Raw genomic sequence first — 19,481 nt, 5'->3', positions numbered from 1 at the left:
AAGAATATAAGGAACTTAGTTCAGAAGGAGGTGACATTCAGAGGCTATTTAATGTAAGGCTTCCCTTCAGATTTCGTGTTTCTGGAGTGGAGTTAATATTGGTGGAAGAGTGACCTCAGAGGCACCACTGATAATCATTGCCTAATGATGGATGCCAATGTTACCATGATTATGATGCCGAAAGCTCAGCCTCGCTGTGCGGGTGCCGAATTAAATCTCGGAGACAGTGTTTTGGGTGAAGTAGAAAAGGATAGCTTTATTACTGTGCCAGGCAAAGGAGGACGTAGCAGGCTCCTGCCTCAAGAAACTAAGTGTCCCAAGCCCAGAGGATCTGCTGAGGGGGTTTTATAACAAATGCCCAAGGGTGGGGTCTCTGACAAGATCAGGGTGTGTACCCAGCTGGCACTCTCTTCATGTCATCTCCATGATGGGTCTCTTTAGTCTGGCCTCAGCTGTTTTCTTGGTTGCTTTTCCCTTGATTAGCAACTATTTAAATCTGCCCTTAGGGAAGGTCATGGAGGCTGGAGTCTTGCCTATAAGAAACAGGGGACAAGAATAGGCCTCCCTGCCTGGGAGCCCCACAGGGACCTGCTTGAATTCAATTATTTTGAGCCCTGCTGGAGATTGCCTTGTGAGAGGTAGAAAGATCCTAAGTTTCAGGAGCCTACAGCGGCTGAGATGGTTGGATGGCATCAGTGGGCATGAGTTTGGGCAAACCTCGGGAGATGGTGAAGGACAGGAAAACCTGGCGTGCTACAGTTCATGGGGTTGCAAAGAGTTGGACATGACTGAGCGATTGAACAACAACTGGCTAGATGTGAATCTAGTCCTGGTATTTTTTACTCTATAACCTTGGACAAGTTACTCAGACTTTCTGAGACTTTTCCCACATATCTCAGGGGGTTACTGTGCATGTGAATTGAGCTGAGGCACATTTGTAGAACATCTGCCATGGTGCTTAGCACATAGCGAGTGCTCAGTCAAAAGTGGTTATTGTGTGTTACCACTCTTCCAGGATCATGAACTTGAATTGCCTTATTTTCAATAGAGAAGTAGTTCTGTGTTTAAAGTATTTAAGAGACAGACAGCAGGAGAAAAAGTAGTGTTAGGTGGATGTCCTCTAGAAGTCATATAAAGATGTGTGCTGTCCAATCACTTTTCTTTCTTTCTCTTTTCTTTATGCTTATTTTCTGCACTACTGACCTGGTTGTTATCTTTTGGAAGCTCAAGTTTGTGTTTGGGTTTTCTGTCATGGATGTGATCAGATGTTTGGTTCTGAGAATGGCAAAAACATCACATCAGCTTACTTACATGATGGAGTCCCTTCAGATGCAAATGAAAAATTCACTGTAGTGTAAAATATTTATTAGCAGTGGAAAATTCATCACATTAATTATGTTTTATTTCCTTTTCCTTTCAGATTGCTCGAACCACATTGCTTTCCCTTGTCTTTGGTTCCAACAAAATTCTGTTCGTCACCTCCTGCCTTGAAAGATGGATTTGTTCAAGTTGGTTATGAAAGAGATTTTTTTTCTTTACATATCCTTTTTGCTCCAAGTTCTAGCTCTCTACTGATGTTCATAATCTATTTCCTCCTCCTGTGATGAAGCAGTGCTAAAAACATTTTATGTGTGCATTTTAGTTTTTATCGGTAAGGATTTTAGTTTGTGACTTTTCTTCTTTGGCCCAAGGTGATTAGAATTCTGCAGAAGGCAGTGTATCTCCCATGGTAAGGGAAATCAATATCACCACCCAATGAATTAGAAATGTAATCATGCCAGGGGGCTGCTAAACATTTCCATTCTGAACATGAAAGTAGGAATCTATAAGCGAGGTTTTCAATAGAGAGAACTTTCCATATTTTTATCACTGAAAGGAGTTGTTTAAAGTTTTTCATAACTACCGGGGCTGGGGTGAAGCATGCCATTTATTCCAGGAGCCAGTGAGACATTTAGCCGGTGTCTGGTGAGATATGGGTCATAGTACTTTGAGCAGTTTTCTTGTTCAGGAAGGAACACGAGTCATCTGCCACTGTCATTCTGGAGAACTTTCTTGCCTTTGGGGCCATATTCATTTGTGTGCTTCTCACTCCTTGTTATGATGAGACTTTGGTTCCAAACCCCAGTAAGGGTCTCTTTGTGCTTCATCAGGATTTTTCAGTGCCACCAGCCTGGCTTTCTCCATGACAGTTTCTGTCTCTCAAATGCCAGGCCCTTGAACATATACTCACTGAGCGTTTGCTGAAATTTCCCCAAATGTAGGTACTCTTCAGAGGTGTATGTGCTGTCTTCAGCTTCTGTGCATGTGGTGTCCTGTAAAGAACTGCAGGTTCTAAGCCCTGTCCTGTGGACTGGCTACCTCACAGGCACCCGTGGAACTGAACAATGGATTATTACTTGACCTTTCTTCCCGCCGCGCCCCCCCCCCCCCACCATTTTGTAAATTTGGGGTAGAGCCTGAGAATCTTTTTTCTTTGTTTTAAAATTGCTGCTAGTGATTCTGACAGAGATAGCCAGGTTTAGACACTGTTGAGTTCGACTTTCTCATATAGAGGTCCCTTCTGCAAGAAAGAGGAAGGCTTAGGGACTAGAACTAAAGCAGATCAAGTATCTTTCCCCATTTTCTGCAAATCTTAATGCCAATCTGGGTGCTGTGTTTCCTACCAACTCCCATAATGGAGCCAGAATGGATTAGGATGAGTAGGACTGTGAGAAGCAGGCTCCATAGAATTTTGCTCCAATGCCAACAGCAAAGCTGTTCCAGCTGCAAGTCCTTTTCCAGGCTGATTTTCTTTATCATCCCCTTGAGTAGCAGAGAAGTAAAAGGATAAGGAAAGGCAACAATAGAGAAACCAAACAAGCATGATGACTCCCTCAAGGCTCAGACTCTAGATTCTTCCTTGCTTCACCATGAAATCTCACCTCTTGGCATTATAGGCTAATAACATGTCCTCAAACCTGATTCAGCTCCAGCAACACTTCCCTTACAGGATGGGGCAGAGGAGGGTGGTGGGCGAAGAGCAACATTATGCTTCTCTTAAAAGTCATCAGTGGGAAACTCAGACTCCCATGAACATGCTGATAAGATGTAAACATTTCTCCCTGTTCATAATGGCTTTTGTTGGGCATGATTGCCAGTGGACAGCCCATAACACCTCACTAGGAAGAGTTGACTGACAAAGACATTTCTAAAATCTGATAACAGACTTTCCTGAAAGTATAAAAGCAGTTACTTGGGCAGTATCCACTAAAATAATTTTGATAAAATGTTTAATACAGTGCTTCATTTGGGGAGCAGTCAATAAATTATAGTACAGTGGCATTAATATGTTTATTTCAATAAATGATGGTATCAGTGTTGTTAATTAGGACTGTACAGGAAAAAATGATTTTATGGACAGTTTTCAAAGTGAGCTATTTGAATGTAGGTTGCCTAATGATTAAAGAAGTCATGGTTTATAGGCTGAATATATCTAAAGAAATAATTTATTAAAAGAGATGTATTCTTCCTCTTTCCATCTTTTATTTCTGTTTAGGATGAAGGTGCCACATTTCCTGTTGGGAAAAACATAATGTATACTTGCAATGAAGGATACTCTCTGGTTGGAGACCCTCTTGCCAGATGTGGAGAAGATTTGCAGTGGCTTGTTGGGAAAATGCATTGTCAGAGTGAGTGACCTTGGTTGTGGTATTTCATTTAAGATGAGTGGAAGGGAATAAATCAGAATAAATAGCTACTCATCATATGCTCTTGTCTTGATCTTTTTCTTTCTGAAAGGCTCATATGATACCATTCAGGTTTCAGGAGTACCTTGAAAAATCCTCAGCTTTCTCTAGTTGCTAGTGGTCCTGTTAAGTGAGGCAGGTTTTACTACATTTTTATTCCTTTTTATTTTTCCAAATTTTTTTTTGGCTGCACCACATGGCATGTGGGATCTAATCCAGTATCGCTTGCATTGGCAGCATGTGACTACTGGAGTTTTAACTACTAGACCATCAGGGAAATCCTAATTGCAATTTTAAAGTTTCTGGGGTAAATCAGAATAGCTCAGGGAGCTCAGTTCTAACCAGTTCTCAGTTCTACTCAAGACATTCTTCAGAGTTCAATTAGCAGGGATTTACTACAATCTACTTCCTCAAATGCTTTGGATCCTAGTCTGTTTAGATGTAGGTATCTGAGTAAGTGCTTTTGCATGTTGTATCACCCTAACACTGTTCTCTGGTTTCCATCTCAGCTGTACTACAATGTAAGATTCTGCAGCAGATGGATAGACAGCACTACTGGGATGTATTTTACCTATGTTGATTGTTCTGTGCTATGTGAGGAAAGTCTGAGTGCACACACATACATTTTACTCTCTTGGGTACATACCTATTAGTGAAATATCTGAGTTATCAGGCGTACACATGTTTAGATTTGGTATGCTACCAGTTTTGGTGAAGAATCCACTTGCAAGCCAGGAGACCACTTGTAATGCAGGAGATGTGAATTCAATCCCTGCGTCAGAAAGATCCCCTGGAGAAGGAAACGGCAACCCACTCCAGTATTCTTGCCTGGGAAATCCCATGGATACAGGATCCTGGCAGACTATAGTCCTCGGGATTGCAAGAGTCGGACATGACTTAGGGACTAAACCATCACACCAGTTTTCCAAGTGGTTGTACCAATTTACGTCTTGGACAGAATCCAAGAAGTCAAGATTGCTCTGTGATACAGATGTTACACTTGATAACATCTATTTTAAAAAAAATTTTTTAGCCATAGTGGTGAGTGTGTAGCAGTATCTTGTTTTTTAATTTGTGTTTTAAAATTTGTATTTCTTCTGATGACTAATGTTGTTAAGCCTGTTTTCATATGTTTATTGCCATTTGGATACTTTTTATGATGAAGTGGCTGTCTAATCTTTTGGGCATTTTTTTCTGGTGGTTTGTTAGCCTTTTTCTTAATGACTTGGAAAGTCTCCTGTTTTCTTTGTCTCCATCTCTCTGTCTCTCCACCCTAGAGTTTTTCAGAATAGGATATCAATATTACTGAATAGAATGTATTAATAAATATTCCCTAGCTAGGAGTAATAAAGCTAAAAGTTGGTTCTTTGAAAAGATTACTTTGCTTGAAGAGCTTCTTTTTCTTTATTGTGTGTCTGCTGGTGAGGAATTGTTCCACTCTTTGTTCATCTGAAACATTCTTGTTTTATCTTTACTTTTGAAAGATATTTTTACTAGGTAAGGAATTCTAGGTTAGCAGTTATTGTCCTTAAACCCTTTAAAGATTTTTTCACATTGCCTTCTGACTTCATTATTTTCTAGTAAGAAGTCAACTTTCAGGTTTCTTGTTTCTCCTTTGGAAATAATATACAATTTTGGTCTAGATGTTTCTAAGAATTTTTTTTTTTTTTAGAAGCAACTCTGATATGCCTAAGTGTGATTTTCTTTGTCCTGGTTGATCTTCAAGGCAGTTTTTAACCTATCCTTTAATGTCTTTTGTCAGTTTTAGAAAATTATTCACCTTTGTTCTTAAATATTGCAGTCTGATTCTTGCCCACCTCTGCTCATGAGACATAGATGAGACATTTTTTACAATGTATACACATATACATATGTGTATATATATGTGTGTATGTGCTACATTTCTTTCTTTTTTTGCTTATTTTGGGATCTTAATTACTTGAAAGTGAAAATGTTAGTCACTCAGTTGTGTCCGACTCTTTGTGACCCCATGGACTGTAGCCTGCTAGTCTCCTCTGTCCATGGGATTTTCCAGGCAAGAATACTGGAGTGTGTTGCTATTCCCTTCTCCAGGGGATCTTCTTGACCCATGGATCAAACCTGAATCTCCCGCATTGCAGGCAGATTCTTTACCATCTGAGCCACCAGGGAAGCCGAAGCCCCTTAGTTCCCTGACCGGGGATCAAATCCAGGCCCATGGCAATGAAAGCACACAGTCTCAAGCCTTGGACCATGAGGGAATTCCCTATATTTCTTTGCTTTACATCAATTTTCCTCTTTCTGTTTCATTCTAAGTATGTTCTGTTGATCTATATTCTAGTTTATTAATTTTCGGTACCCTTGTTATAATCTGCTTTCAAGAGCTCTACTGAATTAATTTCATTTTCCAATTCCAGATAAACCATTTGTCCACTTTTCTATATTTTCTAGTTCTCTGTTGAAACTCTCCCTGTTCTAATTTAATTTTTTCCAACATACTAATCATAGTTATTTCATGGTTCATGTCTGTTAGCCCCATCATCTGGATCTGCTGTAGATGTTTCTATTGTATTTTTGAATATTAGATTAGCTTTGATTGAATGCCAGATTTTATTTGTAAAAAAATAAATAATTTGAGACTTTGCATGATGTTATCCTTCTCTAGAAAAAATTTAGGTTTGTTTCTGGCAAGAACAAGGCTGATTTATGTCCAGTTTATCTTTATCCTAGGTTATAACCATTAAGGGATCATAAGGGAAAGTATTGGATTTCTACTGAGGCTCCTCTTTTGAAACAGGACTGGACTGTAATTTTTGATCTCCTAGCCCTGTGAGACTGCTAAAAACTCTCTGCAGCTATTCAGCCTCTGATCTGCAGCTTTCTCCTTAGTTTAGCAGCCCTTCAGCACATTAAAAATAAAAAAGTTTTTTTTTTTTTTTTTCAAATTCACAAATAGCCTTAAGGACAAAAGCATTACCAAATTTTGTAATCACTGCTTTAGACTTTCCTTTTTCTAGAGTCTTATACCTTGGGATTTCTACTGCTCTGATTGTTCTCTGATGTTCTCAGAAATAGTTTTTCTTATAACTTTTACAGCCTTCCTATATGTCTTAGTGGGAGCAGTAGTGTGAAACCAGCAAATGTATCATGGCCAGAAATAAACAGTTCTGATGCTCGATTATTAGCTATTTGAAGGCAGAATATGTGACCAGTATTTTGTGTCCTTAGCAGCATTCAACATACTTGGCCAAATGTAGGCCCTCAATAAATGCTGATTTTGAATGAATGAATGAATGGATTTTCTGATAAAAATGGTGCAGAAATAGAGCAGGACTTTGCAGGATATTGTCCAAAATCCCACTAGAAAGGTTTTTTTTTTAAGTCATGAATTCTGACTTGCTTTCTACCATTATGCATGTTTTTAATTTTTTTCCTTTTTTTTTTTTAAGTAGAATATATGAACTAATAACTATAATAGAATAAGGAAAGATAGAAATGGGAAACCAAGAAAGATTTAACACTTTTATGGTTGCAAGGTTAAAGGTGGTTCTTTAAAAATTTCAGATAGCAAAATATCTAATTGGATATATACAATGATATGCAAATGAACACAGCTCTTGGGAAAATTTTGGTGAGACGTCACCGGATGAGAGAGAGAAATGGCAGCTGTAAAAAGTCTGGTTTTGACAGCAGGCTGGACTTGGGGACCTTATAATGCTTATTCATTTTAAGTTGTCATATGACTTTGAGGGCAGGGGTGAGAGGGTGGGAACTGTTTTGGTTTTCAGTCGTTTACATCACTACATGACAGGCATGGTGGGACATGTCTTTCAGGGCCCCCTAAGAGTGAACTCACCTCTTCTACCTTGTCCTCTAATTTGAAAAAGCAGAATATGTGTATCAGCACCATTCAGGGCTGTCATTTTTAAAAAGATGGTCTAGGAAAGCAAGGAACCTTGTATTCTGCTCTCTTTTCTCTTCAGAAATTGCCTGTGTTCTGCCTGCATTGATGGATGGCATACAGAGTCATCCCCACAAACCTTTCTACACTATTGGCGAGAAGGTGACCATTTCCTGTTCAGGCGGCAGATCCTTAGAAGGTCCTTCGACATTTCTCTGTGGTTCCAGCCTTAAGTGGAGCCCTGAGATAAAGAATGTCCAGTGTGTGCAGAAAGGTGAGTGGCTCCTGAGTCTGTCCAAGGACACGTGGACTCAGGGAGTGAGAATTCCTATGGCTGTTCTTCAAGGCACTGAATTGCTGCAACGGAATCATTCCCTCCATGCAGACCCCACTATGAGAATGAGGTCTAGACTGGGCAACTAGACTTTTTTGCACATAGCACATAGACTCACAGAATTTAAGGAAAGGCAAGAATAGCCCAGGTGATTCTCAAATTTTAACTTAAATCCTTCATATCCATGATTAGCTTTATATTTGTAGGATACCAAGAAAACAAAGAATTTCTAAAAGCTGATTTCTGGCTTCCTCCTGGCTTTTTAAAAATGTACTTTTATGAAATACAGAGTTGAGACCACAATTTATATAAAGTTCTGCCTATTTCAATTTTGGGCTCTTACAGTTTATTAGTGTTATTGAAATTGAATATTTAAAAGCATTTACATTTAAGCCTGCAAAGCAGAAGTTATGAAAGGAAGAGTATTGTGGTTTGTGAAATTATTCTTAATAGTAGAAATCCAGATAGTCAATATTTTGAACACGTGGCAAATTAAAATGGCCTTTTAAAATATTTTTAATTTTTATTGGAGTATAGTTGATTTATAATGTTGTGTTAGGTGTACAACAAAATGAATATGCATATACATGTATCCACTCTTTTTTAGATTCTTTGCCCATGTAGGCCTTTATAGAGTATTGAGTGGAGTTTCTGTACTATACAGTAAGTCCTTATTAGTACCTGTTTTATATATCATAATGTGTATATGTCCGTCCCAACCTCCCAATTTAACTCTTCCCCTCTTACCTTCTGGTAACCATAGGTTTGTTTTCTACATCTGTGATTCCATTTCTGTTTTGTAAATAAATCCACTTGTATAAAATGGTCCAAACTATTTCTTTTCAGAGATACTTAAGATGGATTGGATTTGTTTTCAAAATAAACTCCTCTTTCTTTTTTGTTTACATTTTCTAATAAATGGACTTGCCTGGTAGCTCAGCTGGTAAATAATCTGCTTGCAATGTGGGAGACCTGGGTTCAATCTCTAGGTTGGGAAGATCTCCCGGAGAAGGGAACTGCTACCCACTCCAGTATTCTGGCCTGGAGAATTCTATGGACTGTATGGAGTCACAAAGAGTCGGACACAATTGAGTGACTTTCACTTTAATAAATGGAAAATACTATGCTTGCAACAGTTAAAACAAGGAAGAAATCATACTTGCATTCTATTTTATATGATATTATTTCTTGAGTATATGATTTAAATTTTTTTTTAATTGGAGGATAATTGCTTTACAATGTTGTATTGGTTTTTGCTGTACATGAGTACATGATTTTTAATTTGATGTTGAAGTTTGTCTTCTATGGCAAAGATGAAATAGTTGATTCCATAAGTAATAATAATATTCCATGGTGACGCAGATGATAAAAAGTCCGCCTGGCAGTGCAGAGCTCTGTTCAATCCCTGGATTGGGAAAATCCCATGGAGAAGGGAACGGCAACTCACTCCAATCTTCTTGCTTGGAGAATACCATGGACAGAGGAGCCTGGTGGGCTACAGTCCATGGGGTTGCAAAGAGTCGGACACGACTGAGCAACTTTTAGTTTGAAGTTTGTCATCTATGGTGAAGATGAAGTAGTTGATTCCATGAGTAATGATATTGGGCAGATTAGATATGCACAACTGAAAAGAGAGTAGGTTGCCTGGAGGGTTCTATGGCTGATGGGAGACCTGGGCTGTGGTATTAAATAGACCGCAGAGGACAATAGGAGGCCAGCATGTTCAATGGAATGGCCTCCATGCCCATCCCACGTGCTCTGTGGCTGTCAGAGGACCCAGCAGAGATGACAGCTTTGTTTTCCACACGCACTGAAGCATAACTGTGATTTATTTGGGATAAAGTAAGGGACCTGTACCAATATTGCTAAAATTAAAGAGAACAATGTACAGTTGATGAGGTTTCTCTTTTCCTCTAAATGAGATTATATACTTTTTTTTTTTCTGAAATGTCTTTTTCAGTCACTTTATAGCACAATTTGGTATGAATTTTCTCCCCCTCAGCAAATTCTATCAAGGCTTTAATTAAGGATGTTTTCCAAACCTGTGTATTTTTTGAAAGATGTGGATAACAATAATAACTACCCTTAAAATAAGCCTATAACAAACAAAAAAAGGCCAGGTTTGTTAGCCTCCAGAGTTTTAAAATACCTGCTGTCTAAGTAATCTTTTTTTTTCTTAATTGTAGTAAAATACACACAACGTTTTCCATTTTAACCATTTAAAAATGTGCAATTCAGTAGCATTAAATACATTCCCATTATTGTTCAACCATCACTGTCATCCAACATTCCATCTTCCCAAACTGAAACTCTACCCATTAAACAAATGTCTCTCATTTATCTCCACCCCCAGTGGTATTTACCCTTGATGTGAAAATATTTGATTTTAAAATAGTGAAGGTACATTCTGTAGGTGGGCCCTAAGAGTGGGTTTACTTGGTTAATTACGCTATGAAGATGACAAAGCCGTGTTTTTTCTACATGCAAGTCTCTTGTCTAGGTAATTCCACAAGTGATTTTTCACAAAGCAGTTACGAGAACTTTTAGAAAATATGTAAAATCTAAAATTCCATCCTTAAGAATGATTAGCAAAAAAGCTGCTAATAATAATGCAGAATTCATTTACACAGCTTAATCATTGAACTTCAGCTTGGGTACATTTAGATCAGACTTTCTCAACCCCGACACTATTGGAATTTTGGGACCTGATGATTCTTTGTTGTGGGAGTCTGTCCTATATATTGTAACATGTTTGGCAGAATCCCTGGTCTCTGCTATCTCACAGGGGTGACAACTGAAAATGTCCCTTGACATTGCCCAATGTCCCCTGGGGAGCAAAACTGTCCCTGGTTGAGAAGCATTGATCTAACTAATACCATTAAAGTATTTTATTTTGGAATCCATTTAAGATTTCAGAAAAGTTGCAAGTATAGTTTCCATATACCCTTTACCCATCTTCCCATACTATTAACATCTCACATACCTTGACATATTTTAGTTGGTCAAAACCAAGGCATTAATATTAATTATTACAACACTGTCAACTAAACTACAGACTCTTCATTCATCATGTTTTTCCACGGATGTAATTTTCGTGGTCTGGGATCCAATTCAGGATAATGCATCGCATTTAAGATAATACCATCTTAAAGAAAAATGCTTAAAGAATAAATACTTGCTACAGACAATGCTGGACATGACAGACATACTTCACCTTGCTACCATTTTTATAAGTTTATGACTTCCTTGTTCATGAGATTTTCCTGTCATGTCTAAAGCTTCTACGTTTTCCAAAAGTAAGGAAGCATTCTACAGTTTGTGCATCCATAAAAACATGACCTTCAGACAAATGACCTTTATAGGTATATCTAACAGGTAACTAGTTTAATGATGAAGAAGTATATGCCACAGAATTCCATTGTAATGGAGCTGCCAGGAAGTGGAAATGGCAAGGTGGTGTACACTCTTCACTTTGTAGTCAGGCCTAGCTGTGGCCATGGCAAATTAAGCTCTTGCAAGTTGGACCAAGGTGTTTCCCTGACAAAACGGGAATGGTAATTGGCTTTCTATCAGTTTGTAGAAAACATGAAGGAAAGGATTTTATCGATGTGAATACCTCCAGACATTTACTCACTGTTGAGGGGAGACCACTTGGACATTTACATGTAAGAGATTATTATAGTCATCCTTGAGATACTGAGAGTTCTTCTTGTATAGGTCAGGTTGTGGTCTGCTTTTTGTCTTGTGACAGGCACAGTAGGCAAAACATACCCAAATAACACACGGATTTTAAACCCCACCTTCCTTTTTAAAATTTTTAATTGGAGGATAATTGCTTTACAGTGTATTGGTTTCTGCCATACAAAAAATGTGAATCAGCCATAAGTATGTATATGTCCCCTCCCCTTGAACTTCCTTCCCACTCCCCACACCATCCCATACCTCTGGATTGTCACAGAGAACCGGGTTGAGCTACCTGCATCATACGGCAAATTCCCAGTAGCTATCTATTTTACATATGTAATGTTTATGTTTCAGTGCTACGCTCTTAATATGATATTTTAAACTCCACCTTTTTGAAGAAAGGGAGCCTATACCAAGGGACTTCAGACAAACATGGACTTAAATCCTGGCTTGGCCAATTTGTTAACTAGCAGGAATTTCTTAACTTTTCTGACTCTTTGTTTCCTCATCTCTCTTAAATGGCAATTTATTAAGGAGAATTAATATCATATAAAAAGGGCAGGACCAACAGTCAGTGCTCAAGAAATTGTGGCTATTATGACCAAAGATGTTTTTTGTTGGGTCTGTGATGCTGTATCTCTTGTAAAATGCTTTATAACTTTATTAATTTATTGATTATAAGAATTTGTTGCCTGGCTCAACAATTGAAATAATCCTTGTTTACTACAAAGAAGCTCTTCTCCTAATGGTCACATCTCCATTATTCTTTTCTTTTAGAAGCGCCTTTGGCACCAAAAGTGCCTGAATGTCAGCCCTGGGAGAAACTGCAGAATTCAAGATGTGTTTGTAAAATGCCCTATGAATGTGGGTAAGCTCTGTTTTCTTCTCTGTTTTATTTTATTCAAAATAGATTGAATGATTTCTTAGATGCTAGTCTCTGTTGGATCAAAGGTGTTACTGACCAAGGATCAAAGCCCTTTGCATTTCAATCCAGTCCATTTGCTGCTTGGTTTTGCCTGGATCACCAGGGCTGACCATTGGTGGTGTCAGGCAGTGTTCTAGTCTGGCTGGTGAGAAAGGCTGAAGGATTGCTTGAGGCTGCTTGTTTTCTGTATAAAATGGGACAAAATGACAAAACCCTCACCTGAGGATTTAGAGTTTGAGGAGATTAGGGCTGAAATTCCCTTGAGACATAAACTTTTTTTTTTTTAATCATTTTATTTATTTTTGGCTGTGCTGGGTCTTCCTTGCCGCAGGCGGGGGCTCCTCTCTAGTTGCGGTGTACACGTTTCTTTTTGCCATGGCTTCTCTTGTTGCAGAGCATGACCTTTAGGGCACGCAGGCTCGGCAGTTTCCGCTCCCAGGCTCTAGAGCACAAGCTCAATAGTTGTGATGCATGGGCTTAGCTATGCGTAGCATGTGGGATCTTCCTGGATTGGAGATTGAACCTGTCTCTCTTGCATTGGAAGGCTGATTCTTTACCACTGAGCTACCAGGGAAGCCCCACAGACATACACTCTTAAAGCAATACCAACAGAGAAGAAAGCAGCTGCTTTTCTAATTCTTGAAATATGTTTCTAGATTTGCATTCCAAGAACACCATCCCACTTGAAATCACTCCATTGTAGAAATATAGCTGAAGTAATTACTACATGTTGGATACAGATGGCATGATTAAATTAGGACAAGAGGAGGTTTATTGGTGGGACTATTTACAGAAATGGGTCTAGTGAAGAAATCTGCACACCACAGTGCAGTATTCCTGAACGGGTAGAAGCTGAACTGAACTGGTTTACATTTTTTCCCATGCTTAAGTCAGAAGTTGTGAGAGAGGAGCATTTATGAAAACCTGTTGACAGAGGGTTAGTTGAGGAGGAATTGAGTCTCTCATTTTAGGGGCTTCAGAGATGCCTAGGAGTGAGCCAGGGGGATAAACACCCCAACTGTACTCTTTCCTCCCTCCTTTTCTGCCAGAACCCCACAATGATCAAACACCCCTGAAGCTAGAGGACAAGGAAGTCTATTGATGTGGTTCATACACTTCAGATTCCCAGGCAGGGTGGAGAAGAGAGGAGGGTGAATCTGGAGAGGCAAATGAGCAACATCCAGTCCCTAGGACTTAGTCTCTAAGGTTAAGAATAAAAATCTCTTAATCTCTAAGGTTAAGAATCAAAACACAAATTTATTGGCCAATTGTTTGGCTTTCAGTTAGTATGGTTATCAAGACACATATCTAATTCCTTGAACACCTACATTGGGTAGTGATGACTAAGGGGTATCCTATAAGAAGTAACTTCTTGTATGAAGGAGAATATGCAGCTGAATAACATAAATGGAAATGGCAAAAAAAGAAAAAGGAGAAAAAGCAGACAAACACACAAAAAAAGGTCAGCCCAGGATCTTCTGACTGTGCTGTTATTCTCTATTAATCATTGTTTACTTTGATTCACCTTCATCTTCTTTTCAATTTCTTTACTTCATTGAGTGTATCTGCAGCCTGTTGTTTATATACATGGTAAGAGTTTTAATGTCAGATATGGGCTTCCCAGATGGCCCAAGTGGTAAAGAATCCATCTGCCAATGCCCGAGATGCAAGAGACATGGGTTTGATCCCTGGGTGGGGAAGATCCCCTGGAGTAGGAAATGGCAATCTGCTCAAGTATTCTTGCCTGGAAAATTCCATGGACAGACAAGCCTGTCCTCTGGGCTCCTCTGCAAAGAGTCAGACACAACTGCGCGACTGAATGTGCACTGATAACAAGGAAGGTAGCTTGTAAGGTCTTTGCCCTTTAAGCTGTTCTGAGCCCTTCTATTTAAAGTTTAAATAGACAGGTTAAAAAAAAGATACAAGGATTTGTTTCTGTTATGTATTTTTGTATTTCTTTGTCCAAACAAATTTAGCTCTTGGTTAGAGAAGAAAACATTAGAGCTAAATATATGTAAGTAAATATAGATTCTGTCTGTTATTCAAAAATGCCTTTTGTTGTCTAAGGTTTCACTACAGTAATGGCATCCTTACCCATCAGTATTCAGATGTGTGGTTGTTTTTATTAGTGACATTTCAAACACTGGCACTATTTTAGCACCAATGAATAAGAAAAAAAACTAACACATTTCAAGGAAATATTTCTAAACTATTTTGTAAACATAGATATTCTAAAAATAGCATTGAAAAATAGAGTTCATCTTCCCTTGAGAATTTAGTCATCGGCTGGGGATAATGCTATCATGTGGACGTGAATTCTCAGAGCTGCTGGGCTGGGAAGAGCTGCTTTCTTCTGCAGTTAGTGGTCCCATTTTTTCAAAATTTATTTATTTTTTTAATTGAAGGATAATTGGTTTACAGAAGTTAGTTGTTTTCTGTCAAACCTCAACATGAATCAGCCATAGGTATACATGGTCGCATTTGACTTCGGTCCCTCTGAGTCCGTGCGTGTGTGCTAAGTCGCTTCAGTTGTGTCTGACTCTTTGCGACCCTATGAACTGGTTCCTCTGCCTATAGCATTCTCCAGGCAAGAATACTGGAGTGGGTTGCCATGCCCTCCTCCAGTGATCTTTGCTAACTTTCTGTCTCCTCCTTTGTCATCAATCTACCAGCTGTTGCTAACAGACCATTGCCTTCTCTTTTAATTTGCTGTATCTGATCTGTTCTAAATGAAGCTAGATCGATAGCAGATATCTAAGATTATGAAACTTGTGAGCAAATAAAGAGCAAAATATGTTCATTTTGAAGACTGGAGGGGATTGGGCCCTAGCAATGTGGGGGATATGAGTTTCTGTCCCCTCATTTGGCTGTGGGAGACAACATCTGAGGCACTGAGCCCACAGCCTCACCTTTCACTTCTCATTCTCAGCTTTGAGGAAAGAAAATTTTGTAAAGGAAGTAATTTAAAAATTTTGTTTCAGGTCCTCCTTGGATGTATGTGCTCGAGATGAGAGAAGCAAAAGGATACTGCCTCTGACCGTTTGCAAGATGCACGTTCTCCGGTGCCAGGGTAGAAATTATACTGTGGCTGGTAGGGAGAGCTGCATTCTGCCTGCCTTAGCTGAAAAAGCTTGTGGTGTGTGTCCACTATGGGAAAAATGTGATGGTAAGGGACATTTCATATTTGTGATTATAAAAGTACTTCAGTAGTAGGAGTGAAGTCTAAAAAAATGTAGTTTGCTATTTTAGCAACAGATGAAAGCACATGCCTAAGTATGTCAAAGACTCAGACTGGTCTGAGTGTGAAGCCTGGCATCAGGCTTAGAACCTGCTTACTCTGGAGCGAAATGCCTCCTTTGCCCGGTGCTGTATACTTGAGCGGGTAGCCATTCCCTTCTTCAGGGGATCTTCCTGACCCAGGGATCGAACCCCAGTCTCCTGCTACCCCCACGATCCTCCCCCGCTGCCTTCCCTGGGGAGGGGGAGTGGTGGATGAAGAATCCTTCCTGGTAGTCTGAAATTGTTGGGTCACTCAATCGTGTCCGACTCCTTGAGACCCTGTGGATGGTAGCCTGCCAGGTTCCTCTGTCCATGGAATTCTCCAGGCAAGAATGCTGGAGTGGGTTGCCATTTCCTTCTACAGGCGATCTTCCTGACCCAGGGATTGAACCCAGGTTGCCTGCATTGTGGGTGGAGTTGTTAGTCTGAGCCACCAGGGAAGCGCTGCTAGTCTGAATGTCCTCCCAAAGATCACATTCCACCCTCATGATTTTTGCTCTGTCCTTGTATTATCCACATTATGTACTCATTAAAAAAAGAAACAGACTCACATAAAAATAGTTTTTAAAAGAGGAAACTTAATAGCACATCTTTAATAGGAAATATCACTTACCATAAATATTAGATAACCATAAAAATGTGTTCCCAGGTGGCTCAGTGGTAAAGAATCTGCCTGCAATGCAAGAGACAAGGGTTCGATCCCTGGGTTGGGAAGATCCCCTGGAGGAGGGCATGACAACCCACTTCAGTATTCTTGCCTGGAGAATCCCATGGACAGAGGACCCTGGAGGGCTACGGTCCATGGGGTTGCAAAGAGTCAGACACGACCTAGCAAGCTAGCAACAACAAAGGGGCATGTTGGAAGCACACCAGTGTCAGGCTGACACTTTCTTCTAGAAGCAATCAGAAGGATGTGATGGAAAAAGAGGTACTACTTGCTGGTCTCCTGTCCTGGTGTTCTGGTAGCACTTAACAGTGATCTTGACAACCACCACCAGGGGTCCCACCTCTGAGGGGGAAGAGCTGAGTTGCCCAAGCCAGGTCACGGTCCTCAGTTTCCCCATCTATAAATCTGGGAGCCTAATGGTGCTTTCTGGATCTGTAAGGTCTCTACCAGCTCCTCAGGGCCTCCCGCTCCTGGCTGGTACCCCCGGGCATCTTTCCCCTCACCCCTGAATCCCGTCTGCAGCAGAGACGGTGACACATACAACCCTACGGCCTGTCTGCATCACTTTCGGTTTGGCAGTCACCACAGTCTGCTGGCCAACCTGGTTACCCTCCTTCGGGGGATGCCTGGCCGGTGTATTCCAGCTTCGCCCCTTCAGCGCCCACACCACTTTCCTTTCCACTCGTTTCTGTTTGTTCTTTATGGGGTATAAGGCCTTTCGGGTTTCAGGGCCTCTCTCTCAAAGCAAGTTAGTTCTTTTCTTTGTCTCCCTCTGTTTGAGGCTTGCCGCCTAGCTCTTTGCTGAGGTCTCCGCCTTCGGTCTGGGTGTTGAGGGGTCACATCATGTTTGGGGACCCCCTGGGCAGCGCCTGAAGGAGAGAACCACCCCACGGGCGTCCAGTCGACAGGAAGCCTGGCACCAGCCTCAGAACCTGCTTACTCTGGAGCAAAATGCCTCCCTTGCCTGGTCCTGCATACTGGAGCAGGTTGCCATTCCCTGCTCCAGGGGGATCTTCCTGACCCAGGGATTGAACCCGGGTCTCCTGCGTTACAGGCAGATTCTTTACCTTCCGAGCCACCAGGGGCGGGGCGGGGAGTGGGTGACAGGAACACCCGTAGCTCGCCAGTCACCACTTGCATAACTTTAGAGGGGATGCGCCTGGCCTCCCCCACCTCCGCCAGGTGCCATCAAGCCTCTCTCGCTTCTTTTTCCAGCGGAGGGCAGCAAATGTGTCTGCAGAGCCGCCTCGGAGTGCGAGGAAGCAGGATTTAGCGTCTGCGTGGAGGTGAACGGCAGGGAGCAGACGATGACGGAGTGCGAGGCCGGCGTCCTGAGGTGCAGGGGATTGAGCATCTCCGTCACCAGCATCTGGCCCTGCGCCGCCGAGGCCGCATAGTTCCGGGAGCCCGAGGGGCCGGCTCGGAGTCCCGCAGGCGCTGTGGCTGAACTAAAGCTCTGCCCAGCTGCGCTGCAGACGGCTTCCCAGCACGCAGGCCCAGTCTTTCTCCTCCCGCTCCGTGTCCCCTCCCCCCAACTTGTACCCCTGCATAATCCCACAGCCCTTTGTCCTCCCAAACCTGAATTCAGATCTTCTTTCTCTTCTCTTTCTAAAAAATGTCAGTCTGAAGGATATTGATGAACCTTTGCAGATGTTTTGTACTTCTCTGGACCTTGCCTTTTTTTTTTTTAATCTGAAAATTAGAGTGTTAGACTAGAGAAATGTCAAAGCTCTATGATTCTTTTAAGTATGATTGACTCGCTCATGAGCCAGAATACATTCTACAAATTGATTAGGAAAACAGAAAGATTAGAGAGGCTGGCTTCACTCAGTGAAACCGAATACAAAGGGGACCTGGAGTGGAGGAAGATGGATACAATTATTCTATCCCAAATGGTAATCCCAGGCTTCACCCCGTTGACCCAGGCAGGACACCTGGAGATCCCTAATCTTATCAGGAGGTTGAATCACCCATCATCAAAGTGGAATCCATTACGTGATGGCCACAGGAGCACCTTCTTGTCTGAGAACAAATATGATTCAGGCTTCTCTCTGGAGCTTTCCTTTAGTATGTGCCAAATTCAAGATCTGCAATTTGCCTTCCTCCTCTCTCTCTCTCTTTTTTGGTAGGAAACATCATTTATGCTTGAGGTATTGAGTGATTGCATATTTGGGTGATAATATGGATATAGACCTAGATTTTTCCGGGCACTCTACAGGTAGATCCGTTTGAAAGCATAAATAGCTTTCTATTTATCCCCTATTCATCTTTCATCAAAACAAAATAGCAGCTGTAGGAGGTTAAATGAGTGGGCTTCAATGGGATTTAAAATATGCGTTTATATACAAATAATATCTGCATTTTCTGATACATTTTAATAAAACTTTAAATGACAATTATTTAAAAACTCATTAAAGATACCATTCTTTGGAATTTAAAAAAAATCTGTGTTATGTTTAATTTTAAAGAATCTTGCCATGAAGAATGGCTAATGTGCTCTTTTTTATATTTAAAACATTTTAAATTACTTTGTTGAGGTATGATTGACATGTAAAGAGCTGTACATGAGTTTGGGGATAAGTATACATCTGTGAGAAACTTCCTAGGTAGCGCTAGTGGTTAAGAGCCCGCCTGCCAATGCAGGAGACATAAGAGATGTGGGTTGGATCCCTGGGTAAGGAAGATCCCTGGGAGGAGGGCATGGCAACCCACTCCAGTATTCTTGCCTGGAGAATCCCATGGACAGAGGAGCCTGGTGGGCTACAGTCCAAACAGTCAGACATGACTGAATCGACTTAGCACTCGTGCATGCATACATGTGTGAAAACATCACCACCATCAAGACCATAAACATATCACCTCCCAAAGTTCTCTCCCACCCCCATTGTAATATTATTATCATCATAATAAGAACAGAAAGAACACTTAACATAAGATCTTTCCTCTTAGAAAATTTAAATATACATTACAACATTTTTAGCTATAGG

General features: G+C 40.8%; 1 protein-coding gene across 1 annotated transcript in view; it reads left to right on the top strand.

The window, feature by feature from the left end:
* The window catches only part of C7 (complement C7), a 55,972-nt gene extending 37,034 nt beyond the window's left edge, over window positions 1–18,938 (top strand). The window contains exons 13-18 of the mRNA XM_043887621.1: window positions 1,421–1,508; window positions 3,536–3,668; window positions 7,688–7,879; window positions 12,401–12,491; window positions 15,530–15,714; window positions 17,710–18,938. Of these exons, the coding sequence (XP_043743556.1) occupies window positions 1,421–1,508; window positions 3,536–3,668; window positions 7,688–7,879; window positions 12,401–12,491; window positions 15,530–15,714; window positions 17,710–17,891 (871 nt within the window). The 3' untranslated portion in view covers window positions 17,892–18,938. The remainder of the gene's footprint in view (window positions 1–1,420; window positions 1,509–3,535; window positions 3,669–7,687; window positions 7,880–12,400; window positions 12,492–15,529; window positions 15,715–17,709) is intronic.
* Window positions 18,939–19,481: the final 543 nt, after the last annotated feature.

This window comes from Cervus elaphus, chromosome 25 (assembly GCF_910594005.1).
Source record: "Cervus elaphus chromosome 25, mCerEla1.1, whole genome shotgun sequence".
NCBI classification, from domain to species: domain Eukaryota; kingdom Metazoa; phylum Chordata; class Mammalia; order Artiodactyla; family Cervidae; genus Cervus; species Cervus elaphus.
The sequence above is the reverse complement of the archived record's forward strand: the minus strand, read 5'-3'. Positions and strand labels throughout refer to the sequence as shown.